Source organism: Drosophila kikkawai, chromosome 3L (genome assembly GCF_030179895.1).
Source record: "Drosophila kikkawai strain 14028-0561.14 chromosome 3L, DkikHiC1v2, whole genome shotgun sequence".
NCBI classification, from domain to species: Eukaryota; Metazoa; Arthropoda; class Insecta; order Diptera; family Drosophilidae; genus Drosophila; species Drosophila kikkawai.
Window position 1 is genome coordinate 2,827,802 of NC_091730.1, and position 21,106 is coordinate 2,848,907.

Below are 21,106 nucleotides of genomic sequence, written 5' to 3' on the forward strand. Positions count from 1 at the left end.
CGTGCATACCCTGTAACTCCCAAAATTATAAGGTATACAAAAATAAGAAAGTAAAATAAAAATGAACAACAAGATAAAACGGGTAACAGAAACGGATGTAGAGCAGAAGTAGACAAAACGCTTAGTCTACTCATTCTGTTAGAGAAGATTGAGGGGCTAGAAAGGGCGTTAAAGGCGGTGGATGCTATGCCACCCATTTCTTGTTTGCCTTCGCCCCAGTGTGAAGGTCGTGGGCGTGGTGACGTCGGTCTGGAAAAAAATATTGCCAACTAAGTGTTGAGCATAATAATGAGAAAAGCAAATGGAAATGGCACGCAACAAACAGCTGAGGTAGAAAATATATATTTGAAGGTGAAGTGAAATATAAAATTAAGAGATTAAACGCAAAATTAATATCATCATTTCCCATTTAATCATCTGATTTTGTATTTTTAAAATTTGGAAAATTAAATTAAATACTTTTTACATTAAAACATATAGTTTTAATGACAAGAAACTTTCCTTTTATTCCTCTTAACTTTTATAAAATTGTTCCTATACAGATGTCATCCACTGTAACCACATATATAAACGAATACCCGCTGTGATTCTTTGTTTCTGTTTGAACAGTTTATCCTTGTCCAACTTTTACTTTTCGTCAGCACGTTGTTTGCTTTAAATAAATTATGTTTTCCACTACCAGCTTCATTTTATTTGATAATGCTACGAGGCTGCTCGTGACACACATTCGAATTGCACATACATCCAAAGTGCGTTAACCAATATGCAAATTCATTCATTTCCTGCTGCTCTGTGTCTCGGTCCCCAGGCAATTAGTTGGCCACTTTTGTGCAATTGGCTAAATTACAAGGGACTGGATTTTCCTATTTTGTACGTAAGTCTCGCTTACAGGAAGTCATTGCCATTGTCATTTGACTTTTTTTTTTTTTTGTGGCCTATTGCCTGCTGCCGTCTGGCTAGGCCACAGTCAAGTGAATTAGCATAAATTATTGGCCTTGCAATATGGAGGGAAATGGTTTGGCCTAAATGGAAATTTAATATTGTTTTGCTGGCAAAGGGAATAAAGTAAAGGCTTTAAAGTCTTTAAATTGAATGCTAGGTTACATAAATTGACTTATTTAGTGGAAAAAATGTTTAAGCAAAATGTATTTACATAATGAAATGGTTTATGAATTGTTTATTTGGCAAAAGCCAATTTTAATTAACTTTAAGTCATAAAATTGGAATTTTAAACAAAGCAAATACATTTCTTTTAGAGCAATTTAAGTTTCAAGACTTTTCCGAATATAAAAACCATACATTTAAATTAACTCCAATTGAACATCCAAAAAGTGTAAAATTCATTTGTCATAGTTCTTCTCAAGCCATAAAGCATCTGCTCTGTTGCCTTCTTTGCACTTTAATGTCGCCTTTATCTCCGATCTGCGCTAATTCTCCGGCAATCATCACAGCAATTAAATTATACGACCGGATTCGAAGGAACTTAACGCAAAACGCTCGAGAGAGCTTGAAATTTTTATTACCCCATCGTTTCCCTATACCCCAAACCCCCTTCAACGACCAAGAAGACAAGCCATAAAATAGGGCGTGGCACACTTTTTTATAAGCATAAATCAAATCATATATATATACACATAAACTTAGAGCGTTAGCAGGGAACGAAGGCAGCCATCTTGCACAGGCTGCCATTAAATATTGCGTATACGCAGTGTTAACACTTTATAAACGCATTAGTGTTTGGGAAAAGGGGCAAATATCGTATATTTCTGGGCTTTCCTGTCATATCAAAATAACATTTTCAAGCTGGAGAGAAACGAAAAACAAGGGAATGAAAAAAATCGAAGGGGAATAACAAATTTATACAGACAAAATATATTTATGAGCCGAGAAAAGAAAAGGAAAGGACTTTTCTGACCAATGTCTGCCATAAATCATGCGATTATTGAGCGAAAACACGTGGCGGAGTAAAGATTATATAAGGTATGATCACCCTTTTAAAAACTTTTTCCTATGAGACGCACTGTAACCACGTGCCAGATAAAAACCAGAGGCCCTACAAATGGCCCAGGCACGCCCCCAAGGCACAGGACATTAAGCTCAATGAGTTGAAATTATTTGCAGCTGAAGGTCAACTAAATGCGGACGCCACAACTGTCGAGGGGTGGAGGGAGAAAAACAGAGACAGAGAGGGTGCAGCTGCCGCGGTGGGTGTGGCTGCTTCAGCGCCATTAAAGACAACTTCCGCAAACAATAAATTTTGCTTACCCAGCGAAGTAGCTACGAAAATGGTTGTGGGTTTGGAAGTTTAAGCTCCATTTTTTATGGGGAAATATATATATATATATACTCTTTGGGAAACTGGTGTCGATTAAACTGTTATACATTTTTTTCTGCCTTTTTTTCGGTTTTAGAATTTCGAGGCTTTGGGGCTGGGGCTTCTCCTCCGTGCACGTTGGCTGCGTTAATTTGTATGGATTATTTATGGCGGCCCCGCTGTTGGCAGCAAATGAGGCCACAAAGGAAGCGGATGCCGGATGAGCTGCAAGTTTTTCCACGAAAGTTTCCAGCCAGTGCCGCCCCACAAGTGCCAACTGAAAATTTATGGCCCTGTTTTCAAACTTGGCACAGCATCCATCGCCTCGTATAGATTTAATTTTCACCCCGTCTCTTTCTCTGTGCAAAATCAATTAACAAGAAGCTGAAGCCAATGTTCGACGTTTCTTTGATAAGAAACTGTTAGTTGGTTCTTTACTTTGACTAGAAGATGTGGTTAGTTGTGGGGCTGCTTCAGTTGGTGGCTTTGGTTGACTGCCAGTCCAAGATGACCAAACAGGATTGTGATAATTATATGAGACACTCAGAGCCACAAGTCACAAAAGTTTTAGAGTGTCTAATGACACACTATAACCTAAACACACTCCTTGTACAGCTGCACAAGAAAATGGATCAAATTGAGCTTAAATTAAAGGAAGCTCTTAAAAAGCATCAAGACTTTAATACACCCTATACAAAAATCGACAATGTACTGGAAATAAATGAGGAAAATCAGAATTGCCAAAGCCAGCAGCAGTTGGTTCAGGCTATTCGTCGAAAATTGGAGTGGCATAGCCTAGTGGAAGGCATAGATACCTCTCATTTTGAATGGCCACGCCGCATCAAGACATCCAAGCGAAAAACCCCAATCAATGATAAGGATCCAGAGCTAGAGCTCTTTAGGAAGGACCCCAAGGACTCTGCCGTTTTGGACGGCGTTCAGTGTTTCGTGATAAATAGCCTGCGAAGCTCTGGTAATGAATCAAACATTTAACCTTTGATTGTGCCAATTGATTGCGGCAATTAAAGCGACATAAAAGCGATGGTGACAGGTGTGAAACGAAAGGCAGCCGAGGCTTCTGCATTTAAATTGTAAATAAATATGTGAGCATTCTCCCTTCGCACACACAATGGCAACGCAATCAACAAACTGAAGCGAAAACTTTATCTCGCAGAGGTGCATGTCGGTGCAGTGAGGAAAATGAGTAATATATATTTGTATTTTTATTTCGTTGCAGATGTGAAACAGTAATCTGAATTTTTACTGGAAAAATTTCAGGGGGAATGAAATATATAAATTGAAGTGTAAGGAGTCAAAAATGGAGGCTTATAGAGGATATTAAAAATAATTATAATATTGTTTATTGAAAAATCTATCTTTATAATAAGTAAATAATAATATTAATTAAAAAAAAAAAAATAATTATCAATAATAAATAAAAGATAATTGGATATATCATAAATTTATATAACAAAAATAGTTTTTCTTCTAATAGCCGGGATTTAAACCCACCTCTCAAGGCTTAAGCTAAGTTTCTATCCATTCTAATGGAGTTAGAGCGAGACAGAAAACAGTTAATAATTTGTTGTTCTAATAACTTTCCTGTTTATTATCGGTTAATGTTCAAATTTTAAGAGAATCGAGCTTTTGACTTTGAAATCTTATTGCATGTACTGAAAATAGTACTTTAAATTTTTAAATCTCTTTAGTCTAAATAAAGATCAAAGACAGACATTTCCTAAATTTTCCCGCTGTGCCTTAGAAAACCTGCTGTGCCAGCATAAAAAATTTGCGGTCACCTGTGTCGCGAGCGAAAGGCCCATTTCTAACGTTTTGTCCACCAGGTTTGGCCTGGTTTTTAAATTGAAATCTCAGCAGCTCCGTTCTCCCGTAGAGAAAGAGAGAGTGGCATTTCTCTCCTGTCCCCATGATGGTGTGCTTTAAATAATTGCTTAGAATTACAAACAAACACACACACTTACACTCGTGGCAATAATAACAGCTCAAGCACTCCGGCCATGATAATAATAGCAAATAGAACCTGCCACAGAGATGAAGCTACCACTCGGACACTCTGGACAAACCCCCCTTTTGGCTTTTGCAAATGCAGTGCACACACTACATACTATATACTATACTATATATGTATAAAGCTCAGAGAACGTTTGCTTTTAATGTGCCATATAAAATAATTTAATGACCAAAAAGGGACCAGAGCAGTGCTCTACTCCTGGTAATGAGCAAATCGCTTTGGGGGCACTAAATGATAATAGTTGCATATTGTGGGATGGCCAGATAGCCATGACAAAGTATCACTCGGGACGCTGTTTAATTGGCAAACAGATTTTCAGCTTCAGATTGGCGGGTAATTAGAAATATAGAAATACAATTATGGTCATAAATATGTGGGGAAGTGAGATTCTCTAAAGCATTTATTAAGATATTTGGGTAATAAAAACAGAAACAAATCAATTACGCACATAAATTAAGTTTATAAAGGAGGAAGTAAAAGATCAATAGAAGGTAAATTAATGTTTAAACTTTAAACAAATTCCAAAGTCTTATTTATAGACTCCATTTTTTGCCGTCTTTATTTATTTATTCTCTTTATGATGGCTATTTTTAAACAGAATACCCTTTTGGCCTCCTGCCAGACTAATCTACTTGAAACTCCCCTTAAGGCTGCTTTAAGTCAACCCTAATTAGGTTATTCTTGGCAATCCCTGGACTAAATCCCCCCCTTAAAGACGCCCTAAAAAAAACGAAATTAATTTTAAGTATCTTTATGTTTCCTTGCTTTTCCTTAGTCTTTTTCCAGCTTCCACTTTACCTCCTTCGAAGACCATGGCTCTCCGGTCATTTTGTGCAAAATAGTTGCGCTTTATTTCGCCTGAAAACTCTGTCTCTCTGGCTGTCGTTCAAGTGAAACACCCTGTCCTCACCTCCCAGCTTCCGCTAGAATGTCAATAAAAATTCAATTACGTTTTCCGGCCAAGTTTGCCGCTGAAATACGTTTCTCTCTGCCTTCCATTTAAAATTGGAAATGCTTCCGTTGTCACAGTCTGAATTTGTTTGCCATCTTGATCGATTTGTGATGTTGCTATTGCTGTGGGAGAAATCACAGATACAGGCACTTATATTTAATGGCCTAATTATGTAACCAAACGCCCAAATACACTGAGTAAATAATCATAATCGTTGCCAGCCATAAAGTTCTTTGGTTTTGCCAATAAAAATAAATTGTGCGAGCTCGTTTGGGCAATTTGGTAAAAGTGTTTTTGCTAGGCACTATTTTTGTGCGATTTGGTTTAACACACACCCACACACACACACATATGGTTTTGGTGGTTAAATAGTTGTTGGCCAAGTTTATGCTGATGATGATGCCCTGAACACATCAAGGTCGTCGTACTGGGCCATCGTCCATTAAACCAAATTTTATTTCGACTTCCATCAGGTAATATTATCCTAAAGAGCTGCTGGTAGCAGCTTCTGCTCCTGCTTCTGCCTTTTCTCTCAATTTTTCTCCCACATTTTGCTCTCTTACGCATACGAAAAAAGCGTTATACTGTTATACACAGCGGCTGCTGCATACTTACAGGCGTTTGGGCATTCAGTCTCCCTTCGAAAGTGCTAACGTGTGGACGGACAAAACTTTTGCTCAACGCCCACTTTTCGGATCGCGTAATTTTCGTATAAAAATAAATAGAAAAATTAAAACTAGGCACAAAAAAAAACTAAGAGATCCCTTTGAAATTCCGTGGGCCATCCGTATCAATCATCGCCTAAAGGCTTTGGGCTTACGTCCTTCGGGGACAAAGTGTGTGTCCTTTTGTGCCGGCTTCAATTAGCAGTTGGTCTTCTCCTCGTCTTGTGTGTGTGTGTATGTTCGTTTGGATTAATGAGGCAAAGTGTTTTATCGTGTCCTGCGTTAAATATTTAACACAATATCAAATAAATGTTGCATAAGCCGCCTGTCATTTAGCATCATCTTGTGCCAAAAAAAAAAGGAGTAGAGTGTGTTTCATGTGTAGTATTGTGTGAGTTTTCTTCTGCTTTTAGCACAAGCAACATCAGGGGATTTTGTCTTTGCCAACAATCCGATCAAGTAAGTTCTGGGTATTAAATATCAGAGTAAAATACATAAAGATGAGTTTGGGGTAAAAGCGACTTGAGTATCAAGTTGCTGCCATTTCCTCTTATATACCTTTATCTGGGAAATTTCCCTGGCACATTACACGTTTCCCAAACGCATTTAAGATACATTTTTATTGCCCCATTTTTGGCTTTATGTCTCCGGCATTTAAAAATCTCCTGGCAGGTAGATAATTTTGATTTGATATTCGTGTAATTTCGTTGTCGTTAGCTTGGTTATGTTTTTGGCGGAATTCTTTTGTTTGACGGCGGAATTCCGATCTGCTTTTACCCTTCATTTGCTTTCAGGTTACGCAGGGGGAAAAATACCAGCAAAATACTTTTACAGCTACGGCACTCCAGGGCCGGTTTTCATTTAAAATTGCTGCCATTAAAGAGAGCCCAACAACACCCCCTAGCTGGCTATTAGACCTGCCCCTGCCCCTGCCCCTCCCCAGCTCCCTTTTCGACCGCCCGCATCTCTGGCAGCCTTACAGACTTACACACAGACATCTCCCCCCTTCATGGCAGAGTACGAAATTAATTGTATCCAAACGTTTTGCTGCTTGCCGCAAAGTTACTTTAATGCTAGTTCATTTGCCACGCCCCTATCCCCCACGGAATGAACGTACACATACACAGACAGACAGACGGACATTTACATGGTGTATACACGCACAAATACACAGAGAATAAATTTAGAATTATTTTATAAATTCAAAACTCTAATTATAATTCTACTTTATTGTTTTATAAAATATGACAGTATAGGCCAAAGCTCTATGACAAGCCTTTCTTAAGCCCACGACTTTGTGTATTATCACTTCGTTAAAATTCGTTCTAGATCTATCAGCACATGTACGCACTTGCTTTTGCTCTGTGAACATTTTATAGACTTTTTCTCAGAGCGAATAGTTTTGAATTTCTTCAAATTACATCTAGTCGTTACGCATCTTATAAGGGGTTTAATCATGCCTTGGAAAACCGAAAGATAAAACTAATTTTGAACCAAAAGTGAAAACCCAATTTGAAACACTGTTTTACCTAATATTAAATCTACCTAGTCTTTTTTTCAGTGCACCTATACAAACACGTGCACACGTAGTACTTCGGGGGGGGAGGGGGGGGGGAGCATGAGGCACACAGCATCCCAACTAAGTAAATAATGCGTAAAACAAGTCGAGCGTTTTACGAACCCACCCATTTTTCCTTCCATTTACCCTACCATTTTTCTCTTGCAACTCCACCCTCACCTACCACCCCCTCTCCTCATTCCCTTTTAGAAAAATACAGTGGGAACAGTCAATTGTAAAATTGTTGCAGCCAACAAAGCGTGGCAAGAAAGCTAAGCGAGTGCTCAGAGCGTTTCCATAGGTAGCAGCAGTCTGATGCTTCTGCTGCTACTGATGATAATGACGATGGCAGGGATTGCAGGATTCCGGGATTCCTCCAGTTTCACGGTGTACGTAATTCATTATTATGCCGGGCTAAGAAGCGCTCGACTGGCTGGAATAAGAAAACAAAAAACAAAAAAAATATTTGTGCACATGTGGCTAAAGTTTCCATCCATCGTCTGCCGCATGTTATTCTTGTTAACGCTAAAATTGTCTGTCACTTGGGGACTTCCGTCATCATCAGAAGGATAAAAGGATGAAAAACGAGATGAAAATATGAGACTTTTCACTCTTGAGGCACTGGCAGTAGAAGTACTCCATTTTTATAAAGGATGCTCTTAGCTTAAAGTACCATAAGGATATATTCTTCTTTAAAAAATTACAGGACTTTCTTTTAGCTAAGACCTTTTAATAATAAAATTTAAAATTAAAATAGGCACCTCCTCGAAGTCCCTTACTTTTTCTATTCAAGTTAAAATTGCGTATATTTCTTCAAGCTAAACATAATACAAGTCAAAAAGTCATTATCAAATAATGAAAATGTCTAACAAAAACACGAACAACAATTAAACAGAGACCCACCTGAGCTCCGCCATTCCCAAAAAAAAAATATATATATATATTAAAAATAAAACTGTCAAAAGAAATACAAAGAACAGCGGAAAATTTAAAGAGTACCCGAAATCCACACGAAAATGAACATCAACAGAAATGTGAACAATGACCAAATGGCACACAAAATAAAACTTTTGTTCCCTCATCTTTTTTTTTTTTTTTTTTTTTTCACTTTGACCCAAGTTTATTTTTTATTTTTTGACAACGAGCTTTTGCAAATTTTCTCGGGCCATAAATCAAGGGGCGTGGACACCCACACACCTACTACATATACGTTATCGACCGACAAAGGAAAACTTGCACAATAATTTGGCATAAACAGCAATTACTTAAAAAAAAAAAAGAAAATCCAAAACCTTGACTTGCTTAGCCAACAACAAAACAGGAAAACTTTATTGTCAACTATTTCTCAACAGCTCCATTTGCAGTTATTTACATGAGAATACCCACATTGTGTGGGTGGGTTATGGGTTGGCATATGCCTTGATATATTCTGCATACTTGGTAGCAGCAATTTTTATATTTTACGTCGGACAATATGCAAAATTATATATGTATATTCCATCTTCTACAACTTTTCGCTTGAGTTTTTCCAAAGAATTTCAATAAAAATAGATAAGAAATTTGTATTTGTAGACAAGAAATATTTCTGTGATTGCATTTGTGTGGGTATTTCAGTAAAAATTTATGTCTATAATTGAGATTTAAATATTTTTGATTTGAGGTTTGTAAAACAAATATTAATTTAAATGGAAACTTGTTTAATGCTTTAAGAAAATATATTTGTATTTGCCTTTTCGCCTCACTTAAAATTCATTGATTTACAAATGGTTTCAACCCTTTTTCCCCCATTTATTTTCTCATTCATAATTTTCGTACTTATGCTCTCCACTTTTCGGGGCACATCCATCCATCTTAATCGCATTGACTTCTTTGGTACCTTTTCCCTCTTTTATCTCTCCCTCTCTTTTCTAATAAGCCTAATGGCATCGCCGCAGCCATTATTTCAACGAAAGCACATATATATATAATTTATTCCACATAAACTTGATTAAATGGTTCTCTTTTCCACTTAGCATTAAAAACAAAAAGAAAAAAAAAATTGGATGGAATGGAAAAATCCTACTTAAGTTCGTTTCTCTCCGAAAAAAACACAGTAAAGTTTCCGCACACGCAGACCACATGCAAAAACGCAAAAACTCCTTTTGTTGCTGCTGCTCTGCTGGGTCCTGGCAGGAAATCCGCTTAGTGAAGGATACTTGCGTCCTGGCAACCGCCGCCGCTACTGCTGCTGCTGCCACCTGCTGCAAGTCCTTCGCTTGGATGCCATGAAATACAATCTATCAGGCACTTTGACGACAACTACGAGGACGAGGAAACCCATTCAATCAGACCCATCATCAATCATGCCCAGCATATTTCCAGCGATGCCAAAACGAATGACAACGAAAATTGTTGAACCAACACATCGTAAATGTCGCATTCAAATCGCAAAAAGAAAATCACGCAAATCGATGTGAAAAGTTCTGCAGAAATTCCAGTACGATTTCGGTGCATTTTCAGTATGATTTCACTGAAATTCCAGTATGATTTGTGTGTGTGTGCCAGATGAATTGCCTTGCAAATCGAACGTTTTTGGGTTAACAAACTCATTAGATTTTTGCCTTCATTTTGCAGGTCTATCAGAGGCACTTGAAAAAAAAAATTAATAAAAATTAAAAGCTAAATTCACACCAAAGAGAAAGTTTGTGCCTTTTATTATATTATATCCTTGAATTCTAAAACTCAGTTTCTGTTCATTTCTTTTAGAAAAAAATGATTTTACACATTTTTTTCCCAGTGCCATCATACGTAATCATTAAGTATGCGCCGTGTGGCTCTACTTCCGCGTATCAATGCCGTCACAATGACGTCTTTTTTCCACTGACGCCGCCGTTGCTCCATTTTGCAAAAAAAAAATTTAAGCCAAACAAAAGCAGATACGAAGGCACACACACACAATGGCACCCCCACTAAGTGGCACACACGCACACACTTAAAATTTTGTATTCTTAAAAAAAAAAAAATAAAAGAACTGCGGTAATGGTGAAGGTCAGGCCGTCGTTGTTACGTTTTTTGGCCTAACCCCCTGGCCTTTTTGTTGTTGTTTTCCTTTTAGTTATTGTTTTTGTTGTTCCCTTTTTTTTTGGGTGCTGCTGCCATTGCATCCGCCCTTCATCTCACAACTCTCTCTATATTTTCTCTCTCTGTATTTTTGCTCTGTGATCATGCGCTTTAACCTTTGCAAAGGTTAGCACTCTTTTTGTGATGCTGCTGGTCTTGGACCGTATAACAGTTTAACAATTGCAGACTTTTGGGCGCTGCTAAAGGTCCTGCATTCGTTTTGGGTTTACTTTCATAACTTTTGTGGCAACCTTTGTTACAATTTTTTTTGTTGTATTTAGTTATTTGCGCGTCAAATTGCCAGTGGCGCAAAAAACCCAAAAAGGCCACAAATAAAATTATACGTATGAGTTATGTTAGCAGGATCAACATGCATTGGGATTAGGACCAGGGCCCCACGGGTCGTCCAACTTTTTTGTAATTTTGTGTGAGAAAAAACGAGTAACCAAAGGCCACAACGAACAGGTTGAAATATGGCATTGCCTTGCGAGGTAAAGCAATAAAAAATGTGGAATTTTTTAGGGCTAAGAAAGGAATTTAAGGAAAAATAAATGCTTGTAAAGGATTTAGTTTGCCTTAGAAATGTAATACAACTTTAAAGTGTATACAAAAGTTAATTATATTGTAAAAAAAATGAATTATTAAAAACTAAAAAGGTTTCTGTATTTTATAAAAAAAAAATATTTAATTTTAACTAAAGTTTTACTAAGTTTTTGAGTGAAAATTAAATACATTTTCCGCTTAATTCACTCACATTTAATTCTCAATCTGCTTTTTATTTAATTTTCCAAGCAACTGATATAAACTTTAATTCTCCACAGATTTTCATGCCACTCTGGTACATAATTCTGTCAGACTTGTGCCACCCTTGACATCTTTTTCAACCCTCTTCAGTTTGCATTGTAAAATATCTACCCAATTATGAGCATTCAGTTCTGGCTGAGAGTAGTGCTTAACCAGCAAATCGTTTAAGTTCCAACCACTTGAAGACTTTATAAAGCTTTACTAGGGTCCAAAGGCAAAGGGAAATAATTGCCATTTTCCGCCATATTTAGGCACTTTAAAGGAGATGCTTGGCTAGAGAGGTAGAGTGCGAGGATGATGGCAGCAGCTGCCACAATCCCCGCTCGGGGCGTTGCCAATTGCCTCTTGAATATCCACTTTAATAACTCAAGACTGCCTGGCTCTTTGTGCATTATCCCAGCGCTGATGATCCTTTGTCGCTTTAATGTCATTTTTATAATAAGCCCCGGCACCTTAACATTTTTATTATCTTCGGTAAGTCCCTTTTACCCGTCACCTCAGCGACTTTGGCTGAAACTTTTATGACGCTGGAGGGAAACTGACAGGGCAAATGCGTATTTAATTCCACTTGTGTAGCTTCTGCCACGCCCATGGCATTGGCCCAAGGCGAAGGCCAGGGCGGAGCGATTGTTGTTGATGCGTTAACATTAATAAATGTCAGCGCTTATTTTCAGTGCACTGTCAAAAGACAGACTGCCTTTCACGCTGACGCTAAGTTTTACATATTGCATACTTTGCAGCGTCCATTAGGCAGTCAGATAGGAAATGCACTGGCAAAAAAAAGGGTCAAATGTTTGTATATCGAAAAATATCGATAGTTTACAAAAACAAAAATTGTACAAGCCCCAGCGGAAGGCTGAAAATGTTTTCTAATTTCAATAAAACTTTTATTAGAACATTTAAATATCGATAATATCATAAATACATATATCGTTTCTACGCATATATCGCAGCGTTAAAATATCGATTAATATATCTGCGTAAAATATTAACATTATCGATAAATAAGCTTTTTAAAAATAATCTAATTAGAAAAGAGAATCTAGAAATTCCAAAGACAAAATGGAATACACTTTTTCTTTAAACATTTTCACAGCAATCTTTTTTAAAGAAATTCAATTATCTTAAAAAGAAAACGTAAAAATCGTACTTTATAAATTTTTAAAAATCACTTATCTTTCATAAAGTTCATACATTTTTTATCAAAATCTCAGTGCGAGATGGCACATATAATATTCCTCCCCAAGTGCCAGTGCCAGAGACAAACAGATGCTGATTGTCAGAGCTTTTTAAATTAATTAGTGTAATTTTTTGTCCCACTCAATCTTTGGTTGGCCTCCTCAGACTCTCTCGCCCGTTTGATAAGTTGCTGACAAGTAGATTTTCGTCATGGACCATTTTTCTTTAGGCTATACGTGACCGCACGAAATGCCTCAGGCATATCTCTGGCTTTCATTTTGGGCCCTGGCCATAATCGGCTTATGCCAGAACAGTGCAAATTGATAAATGCTAGGCAAATGAAAGGAAAATATTGAGCTTAAACAAAATGAGAGCCAGAGCTCCCTTTTTCTCAATCAATCAGCCTAATGATGAATTTCAATTAACTTTAATCGTCAATTAAAAAATCAGGAACATGCATCCTCCACAGCCTGAATGACTTTTAGTCGTCTGTCTCTTTGAAAAAAAAGAAGGAGGGAAAATTCATCCGTTTTTGGCCCACTAAGCTTCGGCTTACTGTGACTAGCACACAGACACTCTCACACATCCTGTGTAAGACAGGATTTTGCCTTGGCTTTTGCTGGTCTCTTTTTTTCTCATTTTTTTTTCCTATGGACCAACTCGTTGGAGAGCAGGAAAGTTTTCAATTTGATGCTGATGGAAAATCAGAGATGGGAGGATGCAGGTCCAACTACATATTTGCCTTCAATTTAAATGATGAGAACGTTTCCTTTCTGCCAATTTCCCCCTTGTCATTCCTCAAATAACTCAATTATTTATTATTTGCTAGCAATTTGCCAAAAAAACTGTAGGGAGTAAGGAACGATTCACCGAATTTTGGGTTAAGCTAGTAAGCCGGAAAGTAAGTTTGTTTAACTATTTTAGAAATTGAAAATGAAATACTTGGATGCAAATTAGGAAATGAAGCGAAAGAAGTTTTTAAAGCAAAAACTATCACCCGAAGAGAAATATTTTTAATTTTAAGACATTTTCACAGTAAATAATCTATAACCAACATTACAAATTCAAAAACCATAATTAAAAATAAAATAAAATCTTAGACCTGTTTTTGTCAGTTGTCTAAATGAAAGCGACAAAAACCACAAGAAATTTACAAAAAAAACGTACAATACCAATAAATTCCAATGCAAAAGAACCACAAAATTGGGGACAAAAACAAAAAAAAAAAAAGAAAAAAGTTTTAGAAAATGAATAAAATGCGGGTCGATTGCCCTGACTGACATATACTGCAATCATTTCATTGCAACTTTCAATGAAATGGCAAACAAAAAAAGCAACAACAAAAAAATGCTCCACATTCAAACGGTAAATAAATGAAAGCATCAGCAGAAACAAGGGACGACGACTAGGACTGGTGTTCAAATGCCAGATGATGGGTACTTCAGTGACTTTTGATATCCATCCGCTTGCCCCATTGAAATCCAGATCCCCGGATGCATGGCAAAGGAAAGTTGAAATTAAAAACACTCAAGCTGTGTGTTATCCAGTCAGCCACTAGAGAACGAGATTGAAGATGGCCAAAGGACTAGAATGGATCCAAGGATAAGAGGATAAGTCCAGGCCAGGAGTCATGCAAAAAAGTTGAAAAAAATTGCCCAGCTAGGGAAATCAATATTATGCAGACGGGATAGATACACAGGGAAAATAAGAAAAATGTATTTAGTTGGAGGGTTCTTTGACTTTTAAAAACAGACGCTTTTTTCTAAGTGTAATTTTTTCTTGATTTAAGCTAAAAATGAGTTACTTTTAGGGTAAGTAACACGCTTAATATAACAAAATAATAATAACACAAACACACACATGTGCTCACCTAGAGATGTTAGAACTAGTTGGGAATTATATGTGCACACGAGTGAATTTTACTTTACTTTACTTCTTAATTGTAGAACAAATTTCTTATTATATTTTTATCAATTTGCTACTCTAAAATGTGTCCATAATATTTATTTTCCGATTTTCAAAAAAACAATTTATAAAAAAAAAAATGTTTAAGAACCACCCTTCTCTTTAAGCAGATACAAAATCTAGGTTAAAAATGATATCTCACAATATTATTAATTTACTTCCCTATGCATAATTATTTTTAGTGTACAGATAACATCCCACCTCTCGTGGAGAATGTGAGTTCAACTGTTGCGCAGACACTTCGCAGCGACAGAAATGGCCACTTGACAAATTCCCCAAAACTTTTCACAAAACTTTTCTCCAAAAAAATGAGGGCAGCAAAAGTTGTTCCTTTCACAGAACTTGACCAAAAACCATTTCACATGGCTAATCGTCAAATACGAGAGACATGCGAGATCTCGATATCCCGACATGTCTCTCTCATTAAAAAGTAAAATAAACAAGCGCCAAAAACTTTTTGCGAATCAAATGTGAACTGAAAAGCTAGCTGGGAAAGCAACAGCCAAAAACAGTGCGGCAAAAATGGATGAAAAAAAAAGAGGAAACTACTAGAGAAAAAACCACTTGAGAAAGCAGCAAAAGTTTTCCATTTATAACGAGCTCCGGGTCTCTCCAGTGGATAGCAGCGAGTTCAGGGGTCGCAGGATGGATGGCTTGGCCTGTCCTGACTGCTGTAAAAATAGAAACAGCACAGACTGCCGGCCAGGCTAAGTCATAAGCGATAGTTGAACGCGACTTTTCGCGCACATATAGTACAGGGTCACTGGGGAAAAAAATATATAAACTCATATAAAGAAAAAGTATCTAGAAGGAAAAATTAATTATTTAAGAAAATAACGCATTTTAAATTGTATTTAATAGTTAACTCTCAAGCAAATCTTTGCTTTTTGAGAACAACTTTAGGACAACTAATTTATAGTTCGTTTAGCTTCATTAAACCTATATTGCAGCCTATATTTTAACTCCTTTTCATACTAGTTTTTAATTATTTATACCCTTTAATATCTTTACTAAGAATATACTTTTTTTTCTCAGTGTCAGCATCTGCAGAGCTATGTTATGTATCTTCTGCTGTCTCATTTTCGATGTGTGCTTGGCAAAACTTTAAATGTGGCGGTAATGAAATTGTTGGCAGCAAGTGTTGTCAACACTAATACAGCAGCATATCGCACACACATTTCCGTACACACACACACACACTCTGCCATATAGGACAGACATCATCAACACGATTTTATGGCATGGTTCCGGCACAGAGCCGTATCCTGCAGATTCTCCCCAAAAGCCGAAAAGTTCTTCAAAATGCCAACTCAATGGCAAATGTTCCCTCAACTTTAAGTGAGAAAACTGTGTTTAGTTGTTGCTGTTTAGGCTTAGGGATACATTTACAGATACAGAGACAGAGACAGTATACTTGTTTGGGGTTCACAGTTATGTGAATCGCTTAAGATTCCAAAAGTACTTTGAAAATCATCTCCTATTCGATTATAGAAAAACTTTTTGAATGGGATTTTCTGGAGTCTTGACTAAGTCGGTTAAGTTATGGGCTTTTAAAAGGATCTGAGAGGGTTTCGTCTACTTACTAAACAATTTAAATTAAAATACTTTATTTTAGTAAATAAACACTATGTTTTGAGCTTCTATAAATTTTATCCACTGCTGTGTTGATACTAATTAACATCCGTTTCCATTTGAACCAAACTTTAATCAATGTCGGATACATTTCATTACATTAATCAGCCAGATAATTACCGCCCAGTATTTGCATAATTTAATGCGCTCAAATGAATTGAATTCAGTGGCAAGTTTTGCGTTTAATTAGCCACTTAAACCATTTGGGCTCTATCAGTTTTGCCTTGAATTAAGCAGTATAATTTAAAAAGCAGCTGGCGGGTAAATTTATTGTCCGCACTTGAATAATAAGGTGATTATTACCATAATGCTACAAAATGAATATTCAGTAAATAAAGTGAATGAAAGTGAAGGCAAAGATGGGAAGGTAGACGTCCTGCTTCTTGTTCTTTGCAAAAGTTTGAATCCTGTTTGGAGCTTACATTGAATTTCGATAAGTTCTCAGAACTGAATATCCAAAATAGATGACCAAAAGCATGCCTTGAAGCCAACTTACGACTGTCAAAAATGGCATTCGTAGGAGTTTCGTAACTATAATCAGTTTAGTTCTCGCATTGTAAGAGTCGTGTGCCTTATCCGATTAGGAAAAAAATAAAGGAAAAACACAAATTTGTTTTTTTGTCCAAATTCTATGTTGTGATTCGTGATTCATAATTTTTTTTGCGTATTTTGTATTGTGTGTACATTCGTCTACGTTTTGACACCAAGTTACAAAATCAATTCGCGGATCTGTATTCAACTTTTTGAAGGCACACGAAATTGCAGCCTTGTTGCAACTAAATCGGTCCGTAACAGGGATAACAGGTATATACATCCTAAAGAATTAGCAATATGAACAAGCTGCGCAATACAAGCCTCCTGAAGTCTGTGGTCCAGAGTCGCCTGCCGACTGTTAAGTCTATTCGGCATGCCTGCGAAGGGGATACCAGTTCAGTGAAGGGTCTCGTGCTCGGCCTTTATCAAAAGGAGGGCGACAATGATCCCAAACTGACGCCCACCGGCCAGAAGATTGACGATAAACTGAAAGGCAAGCTGGCAAATTTGATATGTGAAACGAAGCTCTCAGGCCACTTGGGACGCGGCAAGATTTTCAACAACATCGATCCAGAGTTTAGAAGGTAATTGTTACGGCTGGAAAAGAAGTTATAATGCGGAAATTTCGAAATTCTCGCATTCAACCTGATTTCTTTTATGCCAATAAGCGCTGCTTACCACAATGTGAAATGTTTTCAGCCAATATGAGCAGTTCTTATAAATACGAACTTTTTGTAGCATAATAAGAGCTGATTTACTCACAATATGCGCTGCTACGTACACCAAAATAGGCTTATTATTTTAAATATAATTAAACGCTAACCCTAATTCACAGCGTGGCCGTGGTGGGCGTCGGCCTCGAGGGCATCGGCTTCAATGAACTGGAAATGCTCGACGAGGGCATGGAGTTTGTCCGTGTGGCTGCCGGCGTTGGAGCTCGTTCGCTGCAAAAGATCGGCTGCACGGATATCTTTGTCGATGGCATGGACTATGCCGAGCAGGCGGCGGAGGGCACTGGCCTTGCCTTGTGGCGTTACGTTGACAAAGGCTCCAAGAAAAAGCAACCGAAGGTGCCCACGATGAATTTATACGACTCGCCCGACATGGAAAGCTGGACGCGTGGTCTCTTCAAGGCGGAGGCCCAGAATTTGGCTAGGCGACTAAGCGATACCCCGGCCAATTGTATGACACCCACTCTATTCGCCCAGGCCACGGTGGATGCTCTGTGCCCTTGTGGCATCACCGTGGAGGTCCGAACCATGGATTGGATAGAAAGTCAAAGGCTGACCTCATTCCTGATGATCGCCAAGGGCAGCTGTGAGCCACCCGTCCTTCTGGAAATGACCTATTGCGGCACCAATCCAGAAGATAAGCCCATTCTATTCCTGGGCAAGGGCATTACCTTCAACTCGGGCGGCATTAATTTAAGGAGCTGCAAGGGCATGAATGAATACAGAGCCAGCATGTCGGGAGCGGCGGCTTGCGTGGCCATGATGCGTTGCGCTGCCGCCCTGTCGCTGCCCATCAATATCAGCTGCATCATACCCCTGTGCGAGAATATGCCCTCGGGCATGTCCTGCAAGCCGGGCGATGTGGTCACTCTACTTAATGGCAAAACTATGGCCATCCGTGATCTAGACAAGGCCAGTGTGGTTGTCTTGGCGGATCCCATGATCTACGGTCAATTTACGTACAAGCCCCGGTTGGTGGTCGATGTGGCCACAGTGGGAACTGGCGTCAAGAAGGCCTTCGGTGGCGGTGCCACCGGTATTTTCTCAAATTCTCACTACATCTGGAAGCAGTTCCAATCCGCCGGCGCCCTCACCGGAGACCGGGTGTGGCGTTTACCGCTGTGGCGTTACTACAAGAAGCAGGTCACCGATAACATAAGCTACGACGTTAGCAACAATGGCCGGGGCTTGGCCAACTCGTGTCTGGCCGCTGCCGTTCTCCATGAATTGGTACCGTGCGTGGACTGGGCCCATCTGGATACCCGGGGCACCGGCTTGCAGACGAAGTACGGACTGATACCATACCTCCCCAGCAATACGATGACTGGCCGGCCAACGCGTACCTTGGTCCAGTTCCTGTACCAAATGGCCTGTCCCGCCGATCCCCAGGGATCTTAGGCATTGTCGAGATCAACAACTGTAGACGTATGCGTATAAGAGTGTCTGAAACTCTGCAGAACCTTTTTTAATGCCCGTTTTGTGCAGCAAAAGCCAGTTTTCTGTGATTCCCTGTTGAGCGTCCAGTGTATCCAAAATTGTTTGTTGTAGTATTTAAAAATTTTATGCATAAATTTGTTTGTTTTATGGTTAATTTGCTAGTTTTTTCGACCTACGTAGGTTTCAACGATACAATACAGCTTCTAAAGTGCTAGCTTATACCCAAAATCTTTAAATTTCATTTAAAAACCACTTGATATGGTAATTGAATTAAACTCAACATTGATTAAAGTCCACAAAAACGCCGCACACCTGGTCTCTTTTAGATAAATTAAGAGATCCCCCCAAAAAGCGGGTAACGCTTTTCCTAGCCGCTCACGTTTCACGTTTCCCTTCCAATTAGACAAACAAATTTTCCCAATTTTCACACATTTGACACGTTTCAGCCATTTCGAAGGCGCGGAGGCAGGCCTCCTTTCAGCGCACCGCAAATGGGTTGCACATGAGAGGGTATCCTTGTGGCTGCCGTCGTCCTTGGCTGACAAAGGAGGGATATTTGCATTTACCCCATATGAGAGCTGGCTCGCTCGCTCGCTCACTCGCTTGCTGGCCGTGTCTTTGTTGATGAAATTGCTGCAGGATATTACTTTGAATTATCATAAATAACCGAGCAAGGCAATGGCAATGCCGATATACGTGTGTGTGTGTGTGAGCTTCATGTGTATCCTGCGGTGGGTAAAAGGATCAGGTGGTCTTTACCAAAAACGTTCAAGGGTTGGATATTAAGTCCAGGAACCTTTCTGTGCTGTATTACAGTGAAAAAAAGGGTTTTTTTTTACGAATAAAATTTTTAAGAATAAAGAAAACACATTTTATTTAATGTTTAAGGGTATATAGAATTTTTTAAATAGTGTAAAATGCGTACATTTTGGAAGAATATATAACTTTGTGCCAGAAAATTTTTATATAATATTTTTAACAATTTTTATTATATAAAATATTTGACCAGAAAGTTTCAAATATTCCAATATTAATGCTTCCCATAATATGGGACCCATATTAATCCTAAAAAGAAATCCTCAGATAATGTTATTTGTTCTCAAATTCTTCAAACATATACTAATTTTTAAAGCTTTCTTGCCACATTTTTTTCCAGTGTAGATTTATGATATTCAATAAAGTAGACCCAACATATTTATCAGGTAATCGGCTTGCCGCTTGCCCGCGCTAGCCCCTTAAAATGTTTTGCCTTCCAATTTGAAAACCGCAAGCCACGAATAAGTTTTCCCAGTTTTCACCAGGAAAACTTTACTCCAAAAGCTTTTAACTTTCTGAATTATTTTTTTTTTTTTTTTCTTTTTGTGGCAGCCAAATGGATTGCGGCAATCGGTTAATGTGCGTCTCAGATTGCCAATTAAGAGTATTTGTACTCCGAGAAAATTCAGGCTCAGGCTCAGGTTTCCTTCCCCAGCTTATTTCGATTCTCCCGTGATTGGCATTTAAAATTTAATTAAAATACTTTTTGCAAGCGACACTTTTCTCTTTTGCTTTTTATGTAAGAAGGATATTAACCATTTTTATCATTATCCAGTGAACAGCTCCACTGTGTACGCCTCCACACGTGACCAACGTCGTCGTCACACATTTTATCCAACGATATACTCGCTTTTTGGTAGAGCCTCGTCCACGCACGTCCTGGCCACAATATTTTCAATTTATTTCATGTTCCCTGCTAGGGAATGTTGGCCGTTATTAAATATATATTGGATTGTACGTAAACCGAATTAAATTCGCATATCTGCGTTAAAGTGCCAAAGTGAACAACGCAAAAATTAACATAATTCACTTGACTCCTTTTACGACCTGCTACTACACTTGCTGGTTAAGTCTGAAATAATTTGTTTTGTCAACACAAAAGGCCAAATTCAATTACAGGGCCCTTTCGAGTTTGAGCCACAAAAGCCAACTCAACACAATAAGCGTAGGAGCTATATAAGTGAGTGTATGTGTGTGGAAGTTGGCCCGGAAAAATGGTAAAAACTTGAGGAAGAAGAATGAAAGTCTAGCCAAGGTTATAATGCTACAAAAAAGTGGGGGTGGGGTGTTGGTTGTGTGTGTGTGAAACTTGTAACTTTTTAATTTGATTTGTTCGTGCTATTTCTTTTTCACAGCCTTTTAATTTCTTCTAGGTTTTCTCCTTTTAA

The 21,106-nt window shown here is 38.2% G+C and overlaps 3 protein-coding genes across 21 annotated transcripts in view; all 3 read left to right on the forward strand.

The window, feature by feature from the left end:
* Positions 1-1,748: 1,748 nt before the first annotated feature.
* LOC108071912 (uncharacterized) lies at positions 1,749-3,749 on the forward strand. Of its 2 annotated transcripts, XM_017162859.3 has the most exons (3): positions 1,777-1,980; positions 2,412-3,287; positions 3,552-3,749. In XM_017162859.3, exons 2-3 carry the CDS (start codon positions 2,765-2,767, stop codon positions 3,563-3,565), a joined length of 537 nt encoding a protein of 178 aa, XP_017018348.2. In that variant the 5' UTR covers positions 1,777-1,980; positions 2,412-2,764; the 3' UTR covers positions 3,566-3,749. The 2 variants fall into 2 exon arrangements, 1 of the variants encoding a protein (XP_017018348.2); XR_011445003.1 differs by lacking the exons at positions 2,412-3,287; positions 3,552-3,749 and adding an exon at positions 2,038-2,393 and having other exon boundaries at positions 1,749-1,980.
* Positions 3,750-6,194: 2,445 nt separating this feature from the next.
* Positions 6,195-21,106, forward strand: part of Rbfox1 (RNA-binding Fox protein 1) — a 146,985-nt gene continuing 132,073 nt past the window's right edge. For 5 of the 18 annotated variants that reach the window (XR_011444809.1, XR_011444810.1, XM_041777354.2 and 2 more), the window contains exon 1: positions 6,196-6,422. The gene's annotated coding sequence lies outside the window, so the exon portion shown is untranslated. Of the gene's footprint in view, positions 6,423-21,106 lie in introns of all 18 variants that reach the window. The other 13 variants (XR_011444811.1, XM_041777359.2, XM_041777361.2 and 10 more) reach the window with 3 other exon arrangements.
* Positions 16,734-19,056, forward strand: S-Lap4 (Sperm-Leucylaminopeptidase 4). The gene is made up of 2 exons (XM_017162856.3): positions 16,734-17,318; positions 17,570-19,056. The coding sequence occupies exons 1-2, from the start codon at positions 17,032-17,034 to the stop codon at positions 18,861-18,863; spliced, it is 1,581 nt and encodes a 526-aa protein (XP_017018345.1). The 5' UTR covers positions 16,734-17,031; the 3' UTR covers positions 18,864-19,056.

Coding starts and splice junctions, on each gene's coding strand:
- S-Lap4 (XM_017162856.3), top strand. CDS start 17,032: ATGAACAAGCTGCGCAATACAAGCCTCCTGAAGTCTGTGGTCCAGAGT. Junction 17,319..17,569: donor ATCGATCCAGAGTTTAGAAG/GTAATTGTTACG, acceptor CCTAATTCACAG/CGTGGCCGTGGTGGGCGTCG.
- LOC108071912 (XM_017162859.3), top strand. CDS start 2,765: ATGTGGTTAGTTGTGGGGCTGCTTCAGTTGGTGGCTTTGGTTGACTGC.